A 24,511-nucleotide genomic window follows, 5' to 3' on the forward strand; every position below is an offset into this window, starting at 1 on the left:
TAATGTCTTTGTTTTATCTCTCCTCCCCTTGCCTTGAGTCATTGGTGTTAAAATATTGGCAGGCAGGAGTGAGTGAAAATGAAGAAGACGGTGCCTGGGTGGCTCAGTTGGTTAAGCTACTGCCTTCAGCTCAGGTCATGATCTTGGAGTCCCAGGATCAAGTCCCACATCAGCTCCCTGCCTAGCAGGGAGTCTGCTTTTCCCTCTGACCCTCCCCGTTCTCATGCTGTCTCTCTCCTTCTCTCTCAAATAAATCAACAAAATCTTAAAAGAAAAAAAAAACGAAGAAGAAAACATTTTTATTGCTGTGATTTTTTTTTTTAACGGACAGTTTTATTTAAAACTAGCCCATTGGAAATGATCAACTTTTATTAGGAGGCTGGCTCTCAGAGCAGGGTGGTCTTAGCAGAAGCAACTGAGCCCCACTCTACAAAATGCTAAAAGAAGTTGGTTTGGGATGGGAATGTTCGTTCAGTGACATCTCCTTCAGTGATATCACAATCACCTGTTTACTTAGAAGATACACCATCATGGTTTGTAACTTATATATTTGTAGGGGATGTTTCACACATTATTTAGCATTTTTGGCTTTTTGTATGCTCACGGTTAGTGAATTTTCATGTTCTACTCGATTTATTCATATGCATTTGTCAAAACTTGAATTCATTCAATTTATTTCTGATTTTAAATTGCTATTTAATTTTCACCAAACATGAACCAGTTTTAGTCCCTGCAGAGGGTAGTTTTCCACTAGCTCACTGAGGGAAGTTGAGGTTGTGCTTGGATTTCCCCTTGGAGAAATGGTGAGTTGGTAGAACAAACCATGAGGAATCTAGGAAAAGTAAATGTGCACGTGACTGAAACCCATCCCGTCAGTGTTCTATTGCTCTAAAGCTAGAGCCAAAAAGGCGGCGTTCCGGCTTCCCTTTTCTCCGTGAGAAACGAAAAGTTTGGCCAAAGATTGCAAAGATACTCATGTGACAGATGGGTATCTGATCCCACTCATTCTACGACTGTTTTATGAATTGCTGTTAGGTGTTCTTGCCCTTAAAAATGTGGAGTTTATGACTTCTGTGTTTTTCTGCTTGTCAGCAGCCTGAAACAATTCTTAAGGGACTGGCATGTGTCATTCGGCAATTGAAAACGAATTCACATTCAGGGCTTTTGGGAATGAATGACCCTCTTAAAAACTCAGAACTGTCTAATTTGAGGCTTGTGTTCTCAGTTTAGTATCAGTTTAGCCCCAGTAAATACAGTTGTACCAAGCATTAGTTCTTGACCAGGGACAGGAGTCAGGGATGGTTGGTACAGTTATGTCATCATCCCCAAAAATTCTTTCTTGCTGCCTTCTCCAAACACCTGGCAATCACTGATCTATTTTCTGTCCCTAGTTTGTTGTTATTGTTGTTTTTCCCAGATTTTAATATAAATTGAATCACTCAGTATATAGCCTTTGGGGTCCATTCTCTTTCACTCAGTAAGGTGCATTTGAAATTCACCCATGTTGTTGCATAGATCAGTCCTTGTCATTGTTGAATAATATTCCATTCATCAAATTTACTACTTGGTTTACAAAGTAGTACTTGTATTTATTCTTGAACTACCTTTGCTAACATTCTAACATTGGTAGTTTCAATTCTGTTCTCTTTTGTGTATAATTTTCTATTTTTTTTATTATGAATACACTGCTTCCTAAGGAGATTTAAATCTGTTGCACATTTCTGCCTGTGTTAGAATTCATATTTGGAGAAAGCAGAGGGATACCTAGAAAGGATAAGACCGCCAAACTGCCGGCATGTCTTTTTCCCGTTTGTAAGTTCTGCTATTGATGATGATGAACATTGTCACAGACTTCTTGTGCCTTCTCATTTGATCCTCACAGCAACGTTGAATGGTAGATGGCAGTGTTTAGATTATACAGATGAGGAAACAAGCTCCCAGAGTTAGTAAATTGCCTAAGGACTCGCAGCCAGCGATGGGTGGGACAATCAAATTAGGGTCTTGTCACTCATTTTAGATTAAAGTGTTCATTATTGTGACAAGAATGGCAAACTGGAATTTGTATTTTGTTTAATATCTTATTTGATAACTTTCCTCTGGAAAGAAGAGAATGAGAAGGGGCGCCTGGGTGGCTCAGTCGCTAAGCATCTGCCTTCGGCTCAGGTCATGATCCCAGGGTCCTGGGATCAAGCCCCGCATCGGGCTCCCTGCTCAGCAGGGAGTCTGCTTCTCCCTCTCCCACTCCCCCTGCTTGTGTTCCTGCTCTCGCTGTCTCTCTCTCTGTCAGATAAATAAAATCTTTTAAAAAAAAAAAACAGTATGAGAAATAAAGATGATCAATAATAGGAAGCACCATTATGTAATAGGATATTATGAAATTGTAGCATTCTCAGTATCTTTCAGAGCTCTGTGAGATATTCATATATTAAGTAAACAAGTAAGTAAGCAATTTAGGAAGAATAATGAATTTTGTGTAAGGCAGTTTTAGAAGGATTTCATTTTGTTGAAAGTCTTATTAAGGTTAAAATGCTGAATCATAGGCTCTTCTGTCATGCCATGTTTCAGATTACATTCTTCTTCTGTAGCAATGCTCAGCAAACAGTAAGTATGCAGTATATAGTTGTTGAGTGACTATTCCAAATTCTGAAGATCCTTCCAAATTTGGGACTTGCTCTTTGAGACTTTGAATATTCATGTGCCAGCCGTTCGCCTGCCATTCTTAACTGTGTTCACTTCATGTATTATTTATATCACCTCCTCATAGTCTTTCAATCAGATATTTCTATTGTTTTGGAACGCTTAGAAAAAATAAAGAGGGTACTGAGCAGAATTCGGGTAAGCTTAACTAGATTTAAGAAGGAAATTCTCTAAACAGGTAGCCTTTGCTTAAATTCTCCTCCTTGTTCCCCTGGATATTGCTTTTATCATTTCCCAACATCCTGTGTTCCCTTTGTCTTCTCAGGTTCCTCTATGATTAGATGGCCATGGCTGAAATGTGTTGCCTTCCTCTGACTCACTATACCTATTAGATAAGTGCTGGAGTTAGGAAGGACAGATTTCTGAACAAGAACCCCATAAATATAGAGTCCAGAACCCTCAACCAGGGTTGTGGATTTCAAGTGCAATTCAGCCAGTACATACTGGAAGTGCAGAAAAGATACACTTTGGCCAGATACCAAACACCAAGTATAAAAATCAGCATTAGGCCAAAGCCCAACATCGCCATTATGGAATAAAATTTCTAGGAGCCAGAAACTGAAAATATTCTAAAATATTTTAATGAGTATGACAACATCCTTATTAGAAAGTGAAGGAGTCAGGCTATTAAAATTTGGCATTATGGTCAGGAGCAGTGATCTCTCAGCTCTGTCAGCTTCTCCTATGTTTACTATTCTGCACATGGACCTTAGTAAGTAGATGTTGACTTTCAGCATTTAATATCATTAATCTTTTTGTGCTTATAGTTGAGAAAAGCCATTTCAATGATTTTTTTCCACTCAGGAACTTTGTACCTGGAATGTATAGCTTCTCAAAAAAATCAGTCCATCTCTAACTACTGAAGGTGGTTGGCTCTGTCTTTAGCAATCAGAATTTTTATTTTAAATTACAAAACTATGAAGTATCATCTTCTCAGTGCTTTCTTAGAAAGTTGTTTTGAAGTTTTGTTAGTGGTAACAAATTGTATTTTGAATACCTCATTTTTCTCTAAAATTTTCTTTCACCATCTTTACATTCTTTTTCAGGATCAGAAATAGTTTATTACGTTGGAATTTTCCCTCGTGAAATTTTGTTGTGTCAAAGTTGACATTCTGCTTTAGTTCATCATTATGGGAAGACTTCTTTTTTAAAATCCTAAGTGGAATTAAATAACTAAAATCTGAAGACAATTCTGAAAACTTATTTTATTCATTTTTGTTGAATGCTGTATAGTATAGAGGAAGGTAGTGCAGGTAATTTAGACTTTGAGATGATTTCCTCAGATGATCCCGACCTGCAAGCACACATGTTCTCTCCATCCGCTGAATGCAGTATTGCTTCCGTTTCCACTCCTTAGCAAAGTGACTGAAATCAAGTCTTATTCCCTGTTATTTTAGAAACGCTTTGGTCTTTGGCCTAATAAAATATACTCTGGTGCGAAGTGAGGCTCTCTTACTTTGCATGTAGTTCAAAGCAATCATCCATTTTCTTTCCTCCCTTGTCAGCCCTCCTCTTGAGATGTTCTTGACTTATGTCATTTTGTGTTTTCTTTTTATCAAGCTTTGAGTGTGTTACATTTCTTATTGGGTCACTTTGTACTCTCTCACTTTTAGCGCTAGGATTTCACTTTTGTTTTTGCTTTGGCTGTGGTTGTGAGTGCCCTCAGAAAGAAAAAGAAGTAAAGGAAATCCAGCATGTATAGAAGCATAGTTAGGTGTAGGGTCTGGCTCTCTCTGCTGTCTGCCGAAGGAAGTTTAAACAATATTCTAAAATTTTAAAGTTCTCAAAAGTAAGACCCTGACTCATTCATTTTTGCCTACCTATGATGGGCTAAATATACTGAGCACTCAGAAAATGATTATTAATTTGAGCTGAAGGAAGTGCTTGAGGTTTCCGAATTTTTTGAATGAATGTAAGGGTCAAGGACTTGTTCATAGCCAAGTCCATAACTAGATTTTTTGTGTATGTATAAGCCCTCAGTGTGTGTATAGCTCTTACCTGAAGTTTTCTTGCACGATCTTCTAGAAGGAATTTTAAACATAATTTATTATTATTTTATAGGCATTATCACACATTCATTTTTCTTTACTGACCACTCATTTTTTTCCTATTAAGATGCTGATTGCATATTTTCCAAGCACCTGCAATTAATTAAAATTGTTATCGGCTTCCTTATGCCTAAATACTATGACATATTTCTATTTTATACTTGAGGAATCTGAGACATAAGTGGTTGACAATTATCAATAAAAATCCTACAATCAGATCTAAATTGATAAGATTTCTAACTTAACTAGTATTAAACCTTTATCAATTATAAGTATTTATATACTCATTAATAATACTGTATTCCATTTTAATATTTTCACATTAAATATCTATTTACTTATCAAGTATTTGCGAACCTGCTCTATGCTTTTTGATTTCAGCAGTGAGCAATTTTAAGAAAAATGTTCAAAGACAATTTAGGTGATACAAGCTTTAACATTTTGTGAAGTGGACAGTTTCCTATTGGAGAACTGCAAAATGGGGCATAAGGCAGGAAGCATTTATAGGATAAAGAATAAAGAACAAGGAAGAGGGAAAAAATATCTGATTGGTTGGGGCCACTTAATCAGTCTTGTTCTGGGTGAGAAGGACCAGAGTTGGCTTGGCACTTGGGGATTAGCTGACTGGATAGAGTGCATCTCTGGTAAAGCAGAACATTTACAGGGACACAAAAGTTTTGATTTGCTCACATGGCACCCCAGGTAGGAGTGCCTCCATCTTGGGCCTGGGAATTTATTTCAACAGCAGTAATAGGATATGGCCTTTACTCCCATGGAACCTACACTTAGAAAGGAATATAGACATTAAATAGGGAATTCGCTTGAGGTGTAACACTGAAAACAAATCTTCAGGAAGTTTTACTAAGGAAGTGATGTTTAGAAATGTTTAATCTAAGACCTGATGACTTGGAATTAACCACGTGTGGTATAATAAAAAATATATTTGATCTTTATTCCTGGTTCCCGACACTGAACTCCTAAAATCCTTGGAATTTCCTGAGTGGTAGAACTGCTTTATTACTCATAAGGAGCTCCTGCCCAGCGCACTTGAGTTTATGCGAATGAGGTGACTCAGGGTGGAGTCTCTTGATAGCTTCGGAAGGGGGCCTGGTCACCAGAGAGACTGAACACAGAATTAGAGGATGGGAACTTTTAGCCCTACCTCCTATCTCTTGGAAGGAAATTGGGCCTGGAAATTGAGTTATAAGAACTCTTGAACAGTAAGGTTCTGAGAACTTCCAGGTTGGTGAATATGTCACTGTGCTAGGAAGGTGGCCCACCTGGAGAGGGCCTGGAAGTTCTGCACCCCACCCCCACTCCATACCTTATTCTATGCATCTCTTCCATTTGGTTGTTCCTGAGTTGTTACCTCTATAATAAAGAAGCTGGCAGTCATAAGCAGGGCACTTTCCTGAGTTCTGAATCGTTCTAGAGAATTATCAAACCTGAGGAGGAGGCTGTGAGAATCCCAGAATTTGTAGTTGGCCAGGGAGAAGTGCAGGTCATTTGGGGACCCCACTTGCAGCTGGCATTTGATGTCTCGTGGGACGGAGCCCTTTACCTGTGGGTCTTTGCTAACTCTGCATCGTGTCAGAATTGAATTGCTGGGACACTCGTCTGGCATTGAAAAATTGGTGTCAGGAAACACCGTACACCAGGCAAGAGGAAGTGGAGAGGATTCTAGTAGAAAAATACCCGACATGAGGATGTTGAGGTGGGAAGGGGCTTGACTTGTTCTAGGACTTGAAAGAGTGTCTTAAAGGGGTGTAAGCAGGTGAAAACACCATCAGATTTGAACCTTAATGAAGCGACAACATTCTAGTTACAACATAGATAATTGATGTGATTAGAAGGAAGGGAAGAGGGGCGCCTGGGTGGCTCAGTCGTTAAGCGTCTGCCTTCGGCTCAGGTCATCATCCCAGGGTCCTGGGATCGGACCCTGTGTCGGGCTCCCTGCTCAGGGGAAGCCTGCTTCTCCTTCTCCTACTCCCCCCGTTTGTGTTCCCTCTCTCGCTGTCTCTCTCTCTCTCTGTCAAATAAATAAATAAAATCTTAAAAAAAAAGGGGGGGGGAGAATGGTTACAGAGAGTCTCGTGAGGAAGCTGGTGGGGGACCGCACGCAGGAGACGCCAGAGAGGTACTTGGGAGACCAGAGCATCAGACTGGAGGTGAGTGCATGCAATGTGCATAGAAAACAGCGCTCTATGATTTATGAAGCTTATAAAATATGCTTGATTCTGAAGGAAGAATTGTACCAGGCTCAAATCCAGAGATTTTACAGAGAAAGTTAACATAGTATACGTCCAGGTTTGTGTGACCTTGGTTAAGTTATTTAGTCCTCTGAATCGCAGTTTTTTTCATTTTGGAAACAAGAACAGTAATTATCTTCTTTATAGGGCTTGAAAATCAAGTAAGATAAAGTGTGTCAGAGCCCTTTGTGAATTTACTGCTGGAGGGTGACACTTCGCATCTGTGTTTCTTGCCATCATCAAAACCGAAAACAAAATAAAAGCTAGTTGGGTTACATTTCTTCTTCATATATTTTCTTGTATCCTACTTAAAATTGAGTCTTCCAAGTAACTATTTTTGGAAAAGCCGTTCTTATTTTAGGTGAAATATTTTCCTCAGAGGTTCCGAAACTATATTTCAGGAACAGCCAGTTCATAGAGGTGACCCTGATCTCTTTGGGTGTGAGGCCTTATTTCTTGGGGTTGCAAGAGAGAAGAGTGGAGTATAGGTGTGACAGGAGGGGTTCTTGTTTCGTTTTGAGCTGGGGTTGGGGAGCGGGGGAAGGTGGGAGGGTGGTTGGTCAGTGAGGCAGGAGTGGTTGCAGCTTCCAACCTGGAAGTACCTGAAGAGAAGCATGTTGACCGTCAGGATCCATGGTCAGTCAGCTGCATGTTAGAGGAACCCTGAGTTGAAGACTGCATTCTGTAAGATGGTAGGCATTTAGCAGGACCAGTGGAGTCAGTTAGCTCGTGATTGGGAACCTGGCTTTCATGCTATGCTTCTCCATGGGTAAGTAACCTAGAAGAGTTCATTTTCTTGTTAGGGTAGGGACTTTGTCTCATTTACTCTGCATCCCCAGAACCTAGTTATATATCTGGCACATATAATAGCTTCTTAATAAAGACTTGTTGAAGAAAGGCGTTTTTGTAAGGCATCTTTGCAGTATTTACCAAGCAGCTTTCTTGGACCATATTTGACATGTGCAGTTATGGTTCTGTGCATATTGATTCTCTGCAATATATTATGTACCCATGTAGTCCACAGAATCTGGTTGGTTCTCCCTCCTTGACATCTTTCAGACCTGTCCCCACCTCCATTTCCATGGCCACTTTCTTCACTGAATCCCTCTTTCCACCTGGATTATTGTAGTTTTTAAACTGATATCCTACCTTCAGACCTTAAACCCTTCAACCACCCTTCCCATTGCTGTCAGGTGCGGCATCTCTAAGGTAGAAATTTAATTACTTTCCTGCATTTAATGCTTAAATATTAAATAGTTCCCTTTTGCCATGAGCTTCTAGCCATGGTGTCCTAACGCACTGAGGTGTCAGAGTTGGGAAGTGGTAGGTATATCAGAGTAATTACGTTCTCATGAAGATAATCCCAAAAGGAGATAAAAATGAGTATGGTGCCTTTTTTATAAATATTCTTTTGAATGATTTATGAAATCACAAGGATAGAGACGAGCAGTTAGTAGAGATGAGCAGCTAGAACGTCTTTTTTTTTTTTTTTTGCTACCTTAAATAGCTAGAAGGAACATACTTCTAAACTAGACCTTATGATAAAGACAAACAGTACTTTTCTCTAGAATGTTTTCATTATGGCAATAGTCCTCATAACTTTTATTTATGCTTTGTGTTTATTGTAAATGATAGTGTTTTTGTTTTAATAAATTAAAGCTATCAAAGAGCCACAGTATGTTTATATTTTATAGTTTTATTTCCGACCATATGAAGAATGAACCAAAGGACAAGAAAGATCAATATAAAAATGACTTTTTTTGTCATTCCTACACTTCTAGTAGGTTGAAATTGTTTCTGAAAGGAGTGATTGCCAACTTAAATTCATTTGTCATTGTCATGCATTAAGGTATGTAATGCAGTACAAACAATATGGTGATCATCTTCTAAGTTAGGAAATAACAAAACCTGAATGTTGTTAATTGGAAGAGAGAGTAACAGAAATCCAAATAATATGTTATCCATTTAAATTTTCATCAGTCTGAATTAGTATTTTCCTTCAAATAGTCAGATATGTGCACTGGAATATTGAGTGAGGTATTTATACTAAGTCTTACTATCTAATTTATTTCTCCTATTGTAGGACTTTTTTGAAGGCTACTTGCTTTATGATAAATGCGAAAGGAGCATATTAAATGGTATTAGGTGTTAAAATGCAGTTAAATGAAATATTCTGCTTGAAGTGTCAGAGCATAGATCTCAAAGCCAATATAGCAGGTGGAAATTAGAGCAATTCCCACAAGCGAGAAAACTATAGAGAAGGTGAGCTCAATTCTGCTTAAATCCTTGGCTGAGTGTCACATGTTATAGGCTCAGGGGAGACCTGTAGGAAGCCAGGCTAAAAAAGCAGCGTTTGGAAGCCACAGGGACAAAACAGAGCTATAAGCACCTGAGCACCATGATAGAGTTTGTGGTTTGAATCCAAGCAAGAGAACTGCTTAATAGAATACAAATCCCGTAGTCCTCAGAAAAATGTGACAGAATTCAGTTTCTGTATCTGCAGTGTCTGTTTTTCTACAAAATTATTGGAGATGCAATTAGGCCGTAAAATGTGATCCATACCGAAGAGAAAGGCAGTCACAGAAACTATTAGGCCAGATTTGAATTTAGCAAACTTCAAAGCAACTATTTTAAATATGTTCAAAGAATTAAAGGAAAGTATGTTCAGAGAATTAAAGGAAAATATAGTATGAATGAATAAATAGATAATCTCAGCGGAGCTATGGAAACTATAGTAAAAACAAAACAAGCTGGGTAGTCCTAGAGCTGAAACACAAAATTACAGTTAAAAAAAAAAAAAAATTGCCAGATGGGCTCAAAAGTAGTTTGGAAATATCAGAAGAAAGGAATAGCAAACCTGGAGACCCAGTAGAAATGACCCTGTCCAAAGACCATGAAGAAGAAAGATTGAAAAAAATAAATGAACAAAGCCTCAGAGAACTGTGAAGTAGGCCAATATATATGAGAACGAGGCATACAAATGTTTAAAGAAATAATGGCCAAACGCCCCAAATGTAGTGAAAAACATGAAATGATAGATCCAAGAAGCTGGCAGAGCCACAAGAAAGAGGAACACAAAACCATTCCCAGATGTAACATAACATAATAAAATAAAATTTAAAAACAAACAAAAAAAAAACCTCCTCTATGATAAAGAGAAATGTTTGAAAACCACCAGAGGAAGATGACACTTGTTGCTTACATTTCAAGGGAAAAACCAAAAATATTTGTTGTTAATCATAAAATTTGAGTTTCTAAGAAAAAATTAGAATTTTGGAAAGCTTGTATCCACCAATAGCTTCCCCATACTTTGAAAGACACCTCTTATGATATTGAAGGTGATATTAACAAATGTGATTTTAAAAAAATACTGTAAAATGAGGGGCGCCTGGGTGGCTCAGTCATTTAGCGTCTGCCTTCGGCTCAGGTCATGGTCCTGGGGTCCTGGGATCGAGCCCCGCATGGGGCTCCCTGCTCGGCGGGAAGCCTGCTTCTCCCTCTCCCACTCCTCCTGGTGTGTTCCCTCTCTCACTGTCTCTCTCTCTGTCAAATAAAAAAATCTTAAAAAAAATATATTGTAAAATGAAATGTATCAACACTTGAAGATTCACATAAGGAAGATCTGCATAATTCAGTGAACCAGTGTTTTCCACATAGCTGATACATGATGTTACAAAATCACTCACTGGTAAAAGATACATTCAAAGTGAAAAGTAGACCGATGGGTTTTAATGTAACAGTACAAAATGGCTTCAGATTCTACATTGCAACTACTTGTTCTGAAACTACTCATCAGGATTTGTTGTGTTATCAAAGAAAAGTGCCATTCCCTGAAAAGGCTACTCCTCCCTTTCCCAACCATCTTACCTCAGAGCGACTAGATTTTCTTCATATACTTCACCCAGAACAACACATTGTGAATGCAGAGGAACATTTGGGCACTTAGCTGTCTTCTTTTAAACTAGTTACTGTAGGGGCACCTGGGTGGCTCAGTCGGTTAAGCATCCGACTCTTGGTTTTCGTTCAGGTCATGTTCTCAGCGTCATGAGATCAAGGCCTGGTGTCAGGCTTCCCCACTGGGTGTGCAGCCTGCTTGAGATTCCCTCTCTCTCCCTCTCCCTGCCTCTCTCCCCTGGCTCACATGTGCACGCTCTCTTAAAAAAAAAAAAAATAAATAAATGAAAGAAAAGAAAAAAAAATACTAGTTATTAAAGAAACTTCAAAAATATAAAACAATGGTATTTTGGGAAATTATAGCTGTTTTTCATAAAATATGACATTTATGTTAATACTTAGTGAATTTTGTTACTTTAAAATTAATTTTTAAAAAATCTTAGTTTTAATTTCTAATACAGTAAATATCAGTAAATATAATCCACATTCGCAAATCTTTGGAGTCTTTCATACATTTTAAGTGTAAAGAGAGACCAAAAAACTTGAAAATTGTTTTGAATCTGCTCTGTCTTCAAATTCCTTTGAGAGCATCAGACTGGAAAATTGGAAATACCTTGTAGCCCAGGAGATTAGTGTTTTGGAGTATATGAGGACCTTCAGTTTTTGTTGATACCCTTCATTATTTTCAAGTAGACCATCTCATAGGCTGTGCAGGGTGCTGCTTACTGCCTTTGATGGCAATCCCCCCACTCCCACCTTTGATACATTTTTTTCAGACCTGTTATTTTCAGCTGGGAGCTTTACCAGGAAAGCAATAGGGGCCTTTTGCATTGATGACTAATCCTTCTTTTCTTTTCTTCTTCCTCCTTTTGTTATGTTGAGAGGTTATCAAGGGAGAGATGTTCAGAAGGTGTTAGAGGGCCTTTACCATGGCTTTGCACAGTCACTTGCTATGCTATTCTGAGTTGTTATGCACTTCCTGGGAAAGAACATTAAACATTTGAAAACAGAATCATTGACGTTTGTCTCATATGGTGTGAAGAAGAATTATAAAGATGGTAACTGAGAGAAACTCATCCAGAATTTTTTTTTTAAGTCCTACTTATAATCTGCTAAATGCATGTGATGATGCTTGTTTGGTTTTGTAACCTAGTAGATAAGAAGCACAATGTGCCAGAAATAAATTTTTTATAAGGGATGGTCATTACATAAATGTGTAGTAAGTGTATTTTAACATTACAGTGCTTTGTTCTTTGACAAAAATAAACCACTATAAAATAAAAGCAAAAAAAAAAAAAAAAAAACCACCTACGTACATACTTGGCATAAAACGGAATTATTCCCAACTTCTTCCATGTGTTACTGCTTCTCCTGTCTTTTGGTATTCCTCTCCTTTTCCATTGTTTTAATGATCTCATACTTAAACTTGAATTTAGAACCCTCCTTACTGTTAATGAGCTTGTATTGATCTGATTATTAATTTAAACACTTAGATTACTGTGATCATAAAGTCATCAGACAAAAAGAGAGTTTCTGTACCTCTTCTGGCCTTTTATATTTTCATATAATATTTTTGGGAGTTTTGAAATTCGCATGTGTATGGACAGGAGCACAAAATCAACTTTATTTTATACTTTATTTCTTTGACAGTTATGTGGAAGTAATAAAACTGACCATTTTTCCCATGTTTTGTTTAAGGGACTTAATGGTGATTTACTTCCTGAACCATATTTTCATTTTATTTTTGAAATGACATGGGTTTCCTTTCTCTTTGCAAATGATAATGGTTCTGAAAGTCACATAGTGGCTTTCACCAGAATAGAAGGCTTCCAGTTTGAGGATATCAGTTAGACAAGTGTTTGTGTCTTGAAATAAGACTTGATTACTCATCAGCTGTTTTCTTAAATCACAACTCCCCTTGTGTTTTCTTAGGTCAGAGATGAAGACGAAGCCTTTCTGGATTGGAGTGATGATGATGATGATGGATTTGATCCAAGCACACTTCCAGATCCAGATAAGTACAGAAGCTCTGAAGAATCAGACAGTGAAGACCTGGAAAATAAAATTAGGTATGTTTTTACTTTTAGTAGGATTAAATATATAGATCTTCTTCTCTGAATCCAGAGGATGTATAGAGACAAATGTCTTGTGCTCTTCTCATCATTTTGGGGGCTCTCTTATTGTTTCTGTTATCACTGTTAGTTTTAACAGTTATAATAAGAATTGTTTTTTCTTTCTCTCTTCTTGTCTTTCTCCTTCTGAATCCTTTATGCTTAAGTATTTGATGCAGTAGGGTATAATTAGTGCAAACAGAGGCAGAAGTTTATTTTGATTCACTGTCAAAGGACTCTGTTGAGAGTGTTGTTAAAAAGTCTCTCTGAATTTTAAAAAAGGGCAGTTATACTTTCACATTTTTTATGTAAAATTAAGTAACAAATACATAAAATAATGGAAAACTTAAACAGCCCTTGACAAATTCTCTCAATTTAAAATCTGTTTACTTGTGAACTTATTTGCGTCCGTGCCAAAAACAGATGAAATGCAATGAATTGAATAATAGTATGATTTGCTTAGCATTTGTTTTCAGAGTACTGTGTCTTAGATTACATTGAGATTGTATTGATTTAAAAGTTGAGGGCACAGAACTTCAAGGACATTCTAAACCAATGAGCCTCTTCAGGCAGAAGGGAGGTACTAATGACAGCTGAAGTTAATATGATTGAAGGAAAGAGGGAGCTTGTTGGAACCCCTAACTACTAGCTCAGGGATTTGGGAGTTAGAGAGATAGGCCACAAAGAGCTATAATCTGGTTTTAAGTAAGAACATTATGAAAAAATCTCATACTAATCAAAAAGATTATCCCCTAAGGAGTAAATGCTAAAGGGAGGATCATTTCAGAGTCACTCTTCATTTTGATCTTGTGTTCATTTAAACACAGAATTATCTTATAATACTGAAATGACATCCAAAATGCAGTCTTCCCAAGTGATGTCAGAAACTTGAGAATTTGCTATTGGACAGCTAGGTAGTGGACATAATGGTTTTCTAGTATTTCTAGTGGACATAATAGCAGACAATGTGGTAAACACACTAGCTTTACTACCACAAGAGGTACCACAGGTGAAAATAATTTGATTATGACTTAGAAAAATATATAAATATGTTTGGCATAAGGGTTAAATAATTTAGATTCAGGGCATATTCCTAATCTTGAGAAATTGATCTTTAAGGGGAAATATGCACACTTTGCTTCAGAAAGTTCCTTGGTGCACATGTTGAGACCTTGATGAACTAGCAGTTCATTAAGCGGTTGAGTGGATGCTTCCCCATGAGCTCTAAAATAAATGTCCCTTTTTCAGAGTTGGTTTATGGGATCTCCATTTTGATAGATGTGATCTAACTCAACACATATGACTTTATATCATTAACTTCTTTTAAAAGACAAAATTCAATTGAGTAAAATTTAAAGATTTTAATGAATTTATTCAACAATTCATGAAAACAGGCAGCATCCCATCTAGCATATACAAAGGTGCTCTGAAGAGCTCTACAAAATGAAAGGCTTTTATAGGTAGAGGGGAGCAGGAGAAGGAATTTTTTTGTTTTTATCAAAGAGAGGCTTGTTTTAGACAAGGTCACCTTCCTGTGGGGATGGAAGGGGTCTGTTGGGCAGATGACCTCACTGGTGCTGACCAGGTGATTCCAGATTGACTGGTTTTAGGTCACATTCCTGGGAGAGGCTGAAGCCACAACTAGGTTAGGTATTAAGTCTTGATGTGGGGCTTGGCACAAGTGACTCCATTTGGGGCCTATTACCTCTTTTTTAGCACTTCCAAATGTTTCTGTATAATTTTAGTCTCTGGAGAGAACATTCATTGGTTCTCACTGTTTGTTATTCAGCCATATTTTGCATATCTATTTAATACACCTTTAAAACATAGAACCTACCTTTGAAGTCATTGGCCACATGTCAGCATTCCTTCTGCATCTGATTCGTAACGATTTTTTTCCCTAACAGTTCTTATGATAGCTTCTGGGTTATCCTTAATCTGTGCGCAGCAGACGCTTCATTTCATTCTTCTGGCATTTTTTACCCTCATAGTGACATTTCCCTGCTACCACCTCGTTAATATGACTTGTTCTCTAATAGCTTCATGTGCTTCATCCTCTTAACTAAAGCCTGTAACTGCATCCAAGCCAGAACCTTTCTTTTGTGTCAACAGATCTGGCTCCTGACTCTACTCCTTTGTCCACTGTTAATGTCATAGGCACAGAGAAGGCCCTGAAATATTTGGATTGATTGATTGACTGATGAAAGAGATATATAGAGTAAAAAAAGAGAAGTATAATTATCAGCAACTATATAATTGGTCCTAATAGTTTAGATGATACAAGAGAGCGTAGAATAGATGGTTGGAGAACTGGAGAAGCCAAGTTCAGATAGTATAATGGTGAAGGACAAGAAGGCCAGAATACCTTGAGATGCCAAGGCATCTTAACTTAAAGGTTCAGATGGAAAATAATGAAGCATTACATGAAAATTAAAATGGTTTTAATTTCAGGCACACCTAGTAAATCTGCATTAACAGAAATTGAAAGGAATTGGTAAACTTATCTTAAACTGAAGAAAAATCATCTTTTGTTGAAGAAAATATCAATAAGGGCTTATTCCCTTTGGCACATGTAAGGACTTCCTAGTAGTTTTGTTTTTGTTTGTGATGACAGTGATTATCTAGTCTAACCCTCTCTTCTTATAGATGAAGAAACCAAGGCTTCAGGGGATAAAATAATTTGTGATCACAATACTAAGTTAGGGACAGATCAGGGTAATGTGTGTAAATCAAATTGACTCCATAGTTCTAACACTCCAATGAAGTTATATAGAATTACCCTAGCATTAGGAAGGGTAGCTCAGGAACACTGTCTGAAGACCAATTTAATGTCATTTGGGTAAAGGCTTGATTGATGAACTAACTATAGGATAGATTTGACTAGATCGTGGTTTACCAACTTCAAATTACTGAACTCCTGTACAGATAATCTTTGTTTTGGTGGGTTGGGAGTAATCGTAGACTCTTGAGCAGCATCCCTTGCCTCTACCACTAACGCTTCCCCAGTTGGGACAACCAGAAATATCTTCAGACATTGCCAGAATCTCCCACTGGACTAGACTCAGGATGGCAGGCCCATATTACTGGTGGTTGATTTCCCTGTCCCTCATCCAGTATAGACTTTGTCTATATTCCTTTCCATTTAGCCCAAGCAGTCCTTCTCAATACAGCCTGTATCAGTCAGTTGGGATTCCTACCCAAGATAAAACCTATTTGCCATTCCCGAGCTAAGGCAGGGTGTCGGGTAGTTACAAGGTATAGCCTTCATGTGAAATTCCTGTATATACTCTACCTCCATTTTTCTCCCTTTCCCCTTCTCTGTTAGTGAAAATGAATAAAGATAAGTGTGAACTAGAACCAAAATTGCTTTTAGATAAGTAAAAGTGTTCACAAGTAAATCCCTATACACTAGAATTTTGACTGGTAATTGCTTTTGCTACTGCTGTTTATAATACCAGCACCAGTACAGTTCTTCTGTATGGTTCCAGTTTGGCTGCATCTTTCTTTCTTTGCTGCCCATAAACAAGAAGAGGGGCTAGGATTTTGTGATATCAGCTTTAGAGGGCTCTCCTGGCAGGCTCGCAGGTTTTATTTGCTGCACTCTTTCTAACCTCAGCTCAGTAATTGCAGCAACGGTGAGTTTGTCAGCCTCTTGGTCATTTTTGCTCTCCCAGTGGGTTATTCTCTGCTTATTAACTTCACATTTTTCCGATATGAGTTTACTTTTATGGGACCAGATAACACCAATTAGAAAATGGCTCAGTCCCAAAGTAAGTAGCATGAGCCACTTCCTTTGAAAGTTTCCTCTGGGTATTTCTTTGTCCTTTACCTCAGTGATACCCCTAAATATTCAGCATGAGTAACACTTTTGTCTCTCTACGTGGAGAGACACAGAGTCAGTAGGAAGTAGGCAAAGGAGAGCCAGATGTAGTGGAGAATGACTGAATCTGGGGTCTATAATTCTTCCTCAGGGAGGCGTGATGGGGTTTTAAAGAGCGTACCTCTGTCTCCCTCAGCACAGTGCAGTAGAATTTAACCCATCCTGAACCCTCTGTAGAATTCTCAGAACTGTCATCTCTAACACTGATTCCAGGGATTCTGGTGTGCGAGATTCAGCTCCTTTAAGTTAGCATGACAGAAAGAGTTCTCTTGCTTAAAAGAGTTCTCAGCGACAATGAAAATAATGTGACCTTGAGTTCCTTTGAAGGAGCTTTAAGAATGCTGTCATTAAGGGGTGCCTGGGTGGCTCAGTCGTTAAGCGTCTGCCTTCGGCTCAGGTCATGATCCCAGGGTCCTGGGATCGAGCCCCGCATCAGGCTCCCTGCTCCGCGGGAAGCCTGCTTCTCCCTCTCCCACTCCCCCTGCTTATGTTCCCTCTCTCGCTGTGCCTCTCTCTGTCAAATAAATAAATAAAATCTTTAAAAAAAAAAAAAAAGAATGCTGTCATTAATAGCTCATATATCCCTAGAAAGAGAGCAGTGAAATAGGAGGAAAAGTAGTGTCCCCCATAGTACAGAAGGATGTCAGCTGGCTAGTCAGCAGCAGATGCCCGAGCTCCATCAGGGCTCCAAGCTTTCATGTGCTGTTTTTGAAAATGGAGAAGGGAGAGCTTGCTTTGACACGGTGTGGTTCCTTTCCTCATCTTCCATCCTCCGTACACATCGGCGCAGGCTGTGTTTTACTCGGTAGCTTTCCCTTCTGGTTCCTCCTAACTGTGGAATTAGCATAGGTGGAATTACTACAAAATGTGTTAGCATTTGTCATTGTTGTTGTTACTAAAATAGAGCAGTTTGGTAGGAACCTAGCTCTTTGCTGCAGTGGACTTGGTGACATCTGGGATTCATTGGTCTGCTAGGAACGGCACAGAATCGTGTTCTTGCTAGGAGTTTTGATACAGACTTTCATACCTTCAGAGGAAGAAAGACCTCAAATATTAGAATGGTCTTTGTGCTACTAAGTGATTCATTATTTCCTGATCTCCCCAACAGGCTATTTAATGTATTTATATTGCTTTCACAATAAAAATATTTGGCTGTTTTCAAGATGTGGTGTCAAGAACTGGAGTAAGAACCTTCTGTATTATTTAAATCATGTTCTGCTTTTTTAAGAGTTAGAAATATCCACTTACCTGTTAGTCTCCAGCTTGTAATATTTCTTCTGTGCATTCTTTCAACTAAGAATTTTTTAGTAATCATATGCCAGGTGATAGTGAGTACAGGTACAGAGGATGAAACATAAAGAAAAATACCTTTCCTGGGCGCCTGGGTGGCTCAGTTGGTTGAGCGACTGCCTTCGGCTCAGGTCGTGATCCTGGGGTCCCGGGATCGAGTCCTGCATCGGGCTCCCTGCTCGGCGGGGAGTCTGCTTCTCCCTCTGACCCTCCTCCCTCTCATGCTCTCTGTCTCTCATTCTCTCTCTCGCAAATAAATAAAATCTTTAAAAAAAAAAAAAAAGAAAAAGAAAAATACCTTTCCTGCTGTCACAGTTTTTAGTTTAGCAGAGGTTGCAGACAGCTAAGCATGCAGTTACAAAAGAATAGAATGGATACATGCGGTGATCTGGTGGGGGAGGGGATGGGGGGAGGCTGGGGTGAGCAGGGCAGGTAGGGAATGAGCACAGAGAGCAAGGGAGGAAACTAACCTGGGCTTGGTGACTCTGGAAAAGCTTCGTGAAGGGAGTGACGTCTAAGCTTAACCTGAGTGAAGTTTTAAGTCTTGCCTCAACAGGGAGAAGAGAGGTTGCCCTTCTCAACAGTGTGGCCTTTGAAGTGAAACAAGAGTATCTTTAACCATATTCCAATTAAACTCTTCTTTCACTAGAATTGTTCCTTTTAGCTGTGCCTCACAAGCTGAGAGATTTGGTCTTGAGCATGTAATATAAGGTTAATTTTTGTATATCTAGTAGCATTTATCATGTTTGGTTTATGGCCATCTTCATGTGAATTGCTAATGATGAAAATTTGCAAAGTATTGAATACGATGAAAAAGAAGCAGCTGGGTGTTCAAGATATTCATTATTCAGTCAAATTAAGTTTTTAATATTTATAATCCTAACCTTTTTCAAACAAAAAAAGGAAAGAGAAGAAGGTTGTGGTTAGACTTTTACTGCCTGATAATATGTTACTGTTTTTTTCACAGACCAGTCTCTGGCCCTGACAGGTTATTTTATAAAAAATCCTTACATTGGTGGTCCATTATTCTAGGTGGCATAAGACCCATTACATCTATAATTTGTACTGAGACTATTGGCATAATTTAGACATGATAACTTCAATATGGATTGATGCCTTTTCCTGCAGAGTAAACTTTTTACATCTACTATCAGGAGCTGTTCTTTTCGGCTTCTGCGACACAGCTCTGTGTCAAAAGATTGACGAAGGATTTTTGTTTACCTGCTTTTTCATTTGTTTGGGGTTTTTGTTTTATTTTTCAACTGTGTTCCATGTTAGCTTTCTGGTTTTGAGTGAACTTGCTTTATCTTTAAGATTTGTCTCCTACGAACAAACTGAGGGTTGCTGGAGTGGGGGGTGGGGTGGGAGGGATGGGGTGGCTGGGTGATAGACACTGGGGAGGGTATGTGCTCTGGTAAGCGCTGTGAATTGTGCAAGACTGTTGAATCTCAGATCTGTACCTCTGAAACAAATAATGCGATATATGTTAAGAAAAAAAAAAAAGAAGAAGAAGGTAGCGGGAGGGGAAGAATGAAGCGGGGGAAATCGGAGGGGTAGACGAACCATGAGAGACGATGGACTCTGAAAAACAAACTGAGGGTTCTAGAGGGGAGGGGGGTGGGAGGATGGGTTAGCCTGGTGGTGGGTATTGAGGAGGGCACGTTCTGCATGGAGCACTGGGTGTTATGCACAAACAATGAATCATGGAACACTTCATCTAAAACTAATGATGTAATGTATGGGGATTAACATAAGAATAAAAAAAAAAGAAGATTTGTCTCCTACGTAAAGGAGGTGACCCACGTTCATCTGTGTGGTGTCTCCTCATGTTGTTCTGTGACATTTCTTCACTAAATCTTGCTTCCCAACTTCTCTTCCAAGACTTAACAGTCAGCTTTGTAAAGTGTGGAAGGCTTTCCACCTGCAACAGAAATGTGTATGACTCAGAGACAAATTTCTGGGGAAGGAAAATGGCCAGGAAGCATTTTCATTTCTTTTTAACTGTTTTTAGTTGGGACCAGTTATGGCACATTATATATTTTATATGAATTTTACTGGAATTTTTGGTTCTGAATCTAGGGGGTGATTCTTTTTTAAGGGGACTTTTTTTTTTCTTCTCAGAGTCTAGGTAATTATGAAAAGAAAAATACTATTGACTACAGTTCCATTTACTTGAATCCCTGTTCACTGGTGGATCTAGTTGTGGGTGGCAGATGAGGAAAGAAGTCAGCTCAGCTTAATGATATATTGACTTTATTGTGTGCCTGTCATTCTTTCCTTTCACTCTTTTTAACTTCAGGAGATTTATCCCTGATTCTAATCTGCCTAGCAGCTTTCAAGGGAAAATCTCCATCTTCTCTTCTTATTTGTGAAATACAAAGTTCCATGAATTATCACATTTCATAGGGCTTTGATCAGAACTTCATGTGAATTGTGGTTGACAAGGAGTTAATTTTACTTGACTTTCTTTAAATTGTGTTCATTTTATCTTTCTCCACTTTGTCATTGTCCTCAAAACAAAACAAAACACAACACAACAAAACAAAAAAGAATATCCTGTGTGGTTAATAGCATGAATGGAGAAACTTAAAAGGCAGGTTGTTGGGTTGGGTGTGGGGAAAAGCAGTATTATTTATCTTGCGATTCATAGGGGAAAGGATGCTACCCATTGAGGAAGGAAAGTGTTATTTTCTGGGGTGAGGGTTAGGATGGGAAAGACTCTTTGGGCAATTTGGGGTTTAGGAGGTTCCCAGTTTGACCTTATTTGTGGTCCCGGTTTTTGCTCTGTGCTTTCTGTTTCTCTGTCATTTAGCCACCCACTGAATAACTGGGACTCAGTGACAGTTAGGAGTTTGTCATGTTTCAGAAGTGTTAGGGTCATTTCTGACGAACCATATAGCAAGGGTAATGAACTGACGAGTCGGGTTCTCTTGGCTGCTACCCATAGTCTGGTGCATGGCAACTTTGTTTTCACTGAAAAGACTGTTGAGAACAACACTTTCTTAGGATGATCCTTTCCTTCATTTCACATGGCCTCATGTAGAATGGAATCATAACTAATGATTATATGGCATTCCATTATTTATATACCATAATTTCCTTATCCACTCTCCTTTTAGAGTTCTAGGTTGTACCTTGCTTAGGTTTTTTCATTTTTGTTGTTTGGTTTTGTTTACTTTTGTTTTTGCCATTATAAGTAAAATTAGTATATAACATTATATTACTTCGAGGTATACAACATTGTTATTCGACATTTATATGGGATATAAAATAATTACCACCAAAAGTCTAATTACCACCTATCAACATACGATTTGACCCTCTTTACCCATTTCACCTACCCCGCCAACTCCCTTCGCTTCTGGTAACCATCAGTTTGTTCTCGGTATCGATGAGTTTGTTGTGGTATTCTTTTGTTTGTTCATTTGTTGTTGTTGTTTTCAGATTCCACATATGAGTGAAATCATACAGTACTTGTCTTTCTCTGTCTGATTTATTTCACTTAGCATAATGCCATCAGGGTCCATCGATGTTGTCACAAATAGCAAGATTTTGTTCTTATTTATGGCTGAATAGTAATCCATTGTTTATTTATGTCACATCTTTATCCATTTATCTATTGATGGACATTTAGGTTTTTTCTGTATCTTAGTTATTGTAAATAATGCTACAGTGAACCTATAGGAGTACATATATCTTGTTGAATTGGTGTTTTCATTTTCTTTGGATAAACACCCAGAAGTGGAAAAGCTGGATCATGTGGTAGATCTGTTCTTAATTTTTGAGGAATCTATGTACTGTTTTCCACAGTGGCTGCACCAGTTCACACTCACACCAGCAGTGCACGAGGGTTCTTTTCTCCACATCCTCACCAACACTTGCTATTTCTTGGCCTTTTGATAAGAGCCATCCTAACAGGTGTGAGGTGATATCTCATTGTAGTTTTGAATTGCATGATTAGTGATGTTGAGCATCATTTCATGTGTCTGCTGGCCATCTGTATGTCTGCTCTGGAAAAAAAGATCTATTCACATCTTCTGCCTAATTTTTAATTTTTTTTTTTTTATTTGTTGAGCTACATATGTTATTTATCTAGTTTGGATATTAACCCCTTATTGGATATGATTTGCAAATATCTTTTCCCATTCAGTAGGTTGCCTTTTTGTTTTGATGATGATTTTCCTTGCTGTACAGAAGCTTTTCAGTTTGATGTAGTCCCATTTGTTTATTTTTGCTTTTGTTTCTGTTGCTTTTGGAATCAGATTTACAAACACACCATCGAGATTGATGTCAAAGAGCTTACTGCATAAGTTTTTCTCTAGGAATTTTATGGTTTCAAGTCTTCTATTCACATCTTTAATCCATTTTGAGTTAATTTTTGTGTATGGTGTAAGATAGCAGTCTAGTTCTTGTCTGACCAGTTTTCTCAGCAGTATTTGTTGGAGAGACTGTCCTTTCTCCATTGTATGTTCTTGGCTCATTTATCCCAATTGTCTCTGTATATGTGGATTTATTTATGGACTCTTAGTTCTGTTCCATTGACCTGTGTGTCTGTTTTTTTGTGCCCATACCATACTGTTTTGATTACTATAGCTTTTAGTATAGTTGAAATTAGGAAACATGATACCTCCAGCTTTGTTCTTTCTCAAGATTGCTTTGACTACTCAGGATCTTTTGTGGTTCCATGCAAATTTTAGGATTATTTGTTGTAGTTCTGTGAAAAATGTCATCAGAATTTTTTTTTTGATAGGGATTGTATTGAATCTATAGATTCCTTTGATTATATGGACATTTTAACAATACTAATTCTTCCATCCATGAGCATGGAATATCTTTCCATCTATTTGAGTCTTTAAATTCTTTCATCAGTGTCTTACAGTTTTTAGTATACAGGTCTTTCACCTTCTTGTTTAAAAATTTTTCCTAGATATTTTATTCTTTTTGATGCAATTGTAGATGAAATTGCTTTCTTAATTTCTCTAACAGTTGTTCATTAGTGTATAGAAACACCACAGATTTCTGTATGTTAATTTTGCATCCTACAACTTTACTGAATGTATTTATTAGTCCTAACAGTGTCTTGATGCAGACTTCAGGGTTTTCTGTAGTAACATGTCATTTGCAAATAGTGATGGTTTTACTTTTTCCTTTTCGATTCTTTCTACTTCTGACTTTTGTTTGTTTATATTTTTTTATTAATTAATTTTTTGCCTAATTGCTGTGCTTAGGACTTCTAGTGCTATATTGAATAAAAGTGACGAGAGTGGGCATTGTCTTGTTCCTAATCTTAGAAGGAAAGCTTTTGTTTTTTCACCATTGAGAATGATGTTAACTGTGGGTTTGTCAGTATGCCCTTTATTGTGTTGAGGTACATTCCCCCTATACTCCCTTTGTTGAGAGTTTCTATCATAGATGGATGCTGAATTTTGTCAAATGTTTTTTTACATCTATTGAGATGATCACAAGATTTTTATTCTTTTTTTTTTTTAAGATTTTATTTATTTATTTGACAGAAAGAGACACAGTGAGAGAGGGAACACAAGCAAGGGGGAGTGGGAGAGGGAGAAGCAGGCTCCCCGCGGAGCAGAGAGCCTGATATGGGGCTTGATCCCAGGACCCCAGGACCATGACCCGAGCCGAAGGCAGTTGCTTAACAACTGAGCCACCCAGGTGCCCACAAGATTTTTATTCTTCATGTGCTGTATGATATTGGTAGAGTTGTGGATGTTGAATCAATCTTCCATCCCTGGGTAAATCTCACTTGACCATGGTGTTGTGTGATCCTTTTAATGTATTGCCGAACTTGGTTTGCTAATATTTTGTTGGGGATTTTTGCATCTTTGTTCATCAAGGATATTGGCCTGTAATTTTCTTTTTTTTGGTGGTGTCTTTGGTTTTTCGTATCAGGGTAATGCTGGCCTTGTAAAATGAGTTTAGAAGCATCCTCTCCTCTTTAATTTTTTGGAAGAATTTGAGAATGATGGGCATTAAATCTTCTTTAAATGTTTGGTAGAATTCACCAGTGAAACCATCTGGTCCTGGGCTTTTATTTCTGGGAAGTTTTTGATTAAGGACTCACTGTCCTTACTAGAAATTGGTCAGTTCAGATTTTCTCTATCTTCATGATTCATCCCTTGAAGATTGTGTGTTTCTAGAAATTTATCCATTACTTCCAGATTGTCTAATTTGTTGGCATATAATTGTTTGTAGTAGTTTCTTATGGGTCCTTTGTATTTCTGTGGTGTCAGTTGTTACCTTTTATTTCTGATTTTATTTTTTGAGTCCTCTCTCCTTTTTTCTAGATGAAGCTGGCTAAAGGTTCATCAATTTTGTTGATCTTTT

General features: G+C 38.0%; 1 protein-coding gene across 2 annotated transcripts in view; it reads left to right on the forward strand.

The window, feature by feature from the left end:
- Window positions 1-24,511, forward strand: part of DDX10 (DEAD-box helicase 10) — a 329,406-nt gene that overhangs the window by 220,590 nt on the left and 84,305 nt on the right. For both annotated transcript variants that reach the window (XM_035008875.1, XM_035008874.1), the window contains exon 17: window positions 12,821-12,957. In XM_035008875.1, coding sequence (XP_034864766.1) covers window positions 12,821-12,957 — 137 coding nt within the window. The remainder of the gene's footprint in view (window positions 1-12,820; window positions 12,958-24,511) is intronic.

Source organism: Mirounga leonina, unplaced genomic scaffold (genome assembly GCF_011800145.1).
Source record: "Mirounga leonina isolate KUSES-001 unplaced genomic scaffold, KU_Mleo_1.0 Mir_153, whole genome shotgun sequence".
NCBI classification, from domain to species: domain Eukaryota; kingdom Metazoa; phylum Chordata; class Mammalia; order Carnivora; family Phocidae; genus Mirounga; species Mirounga leonina.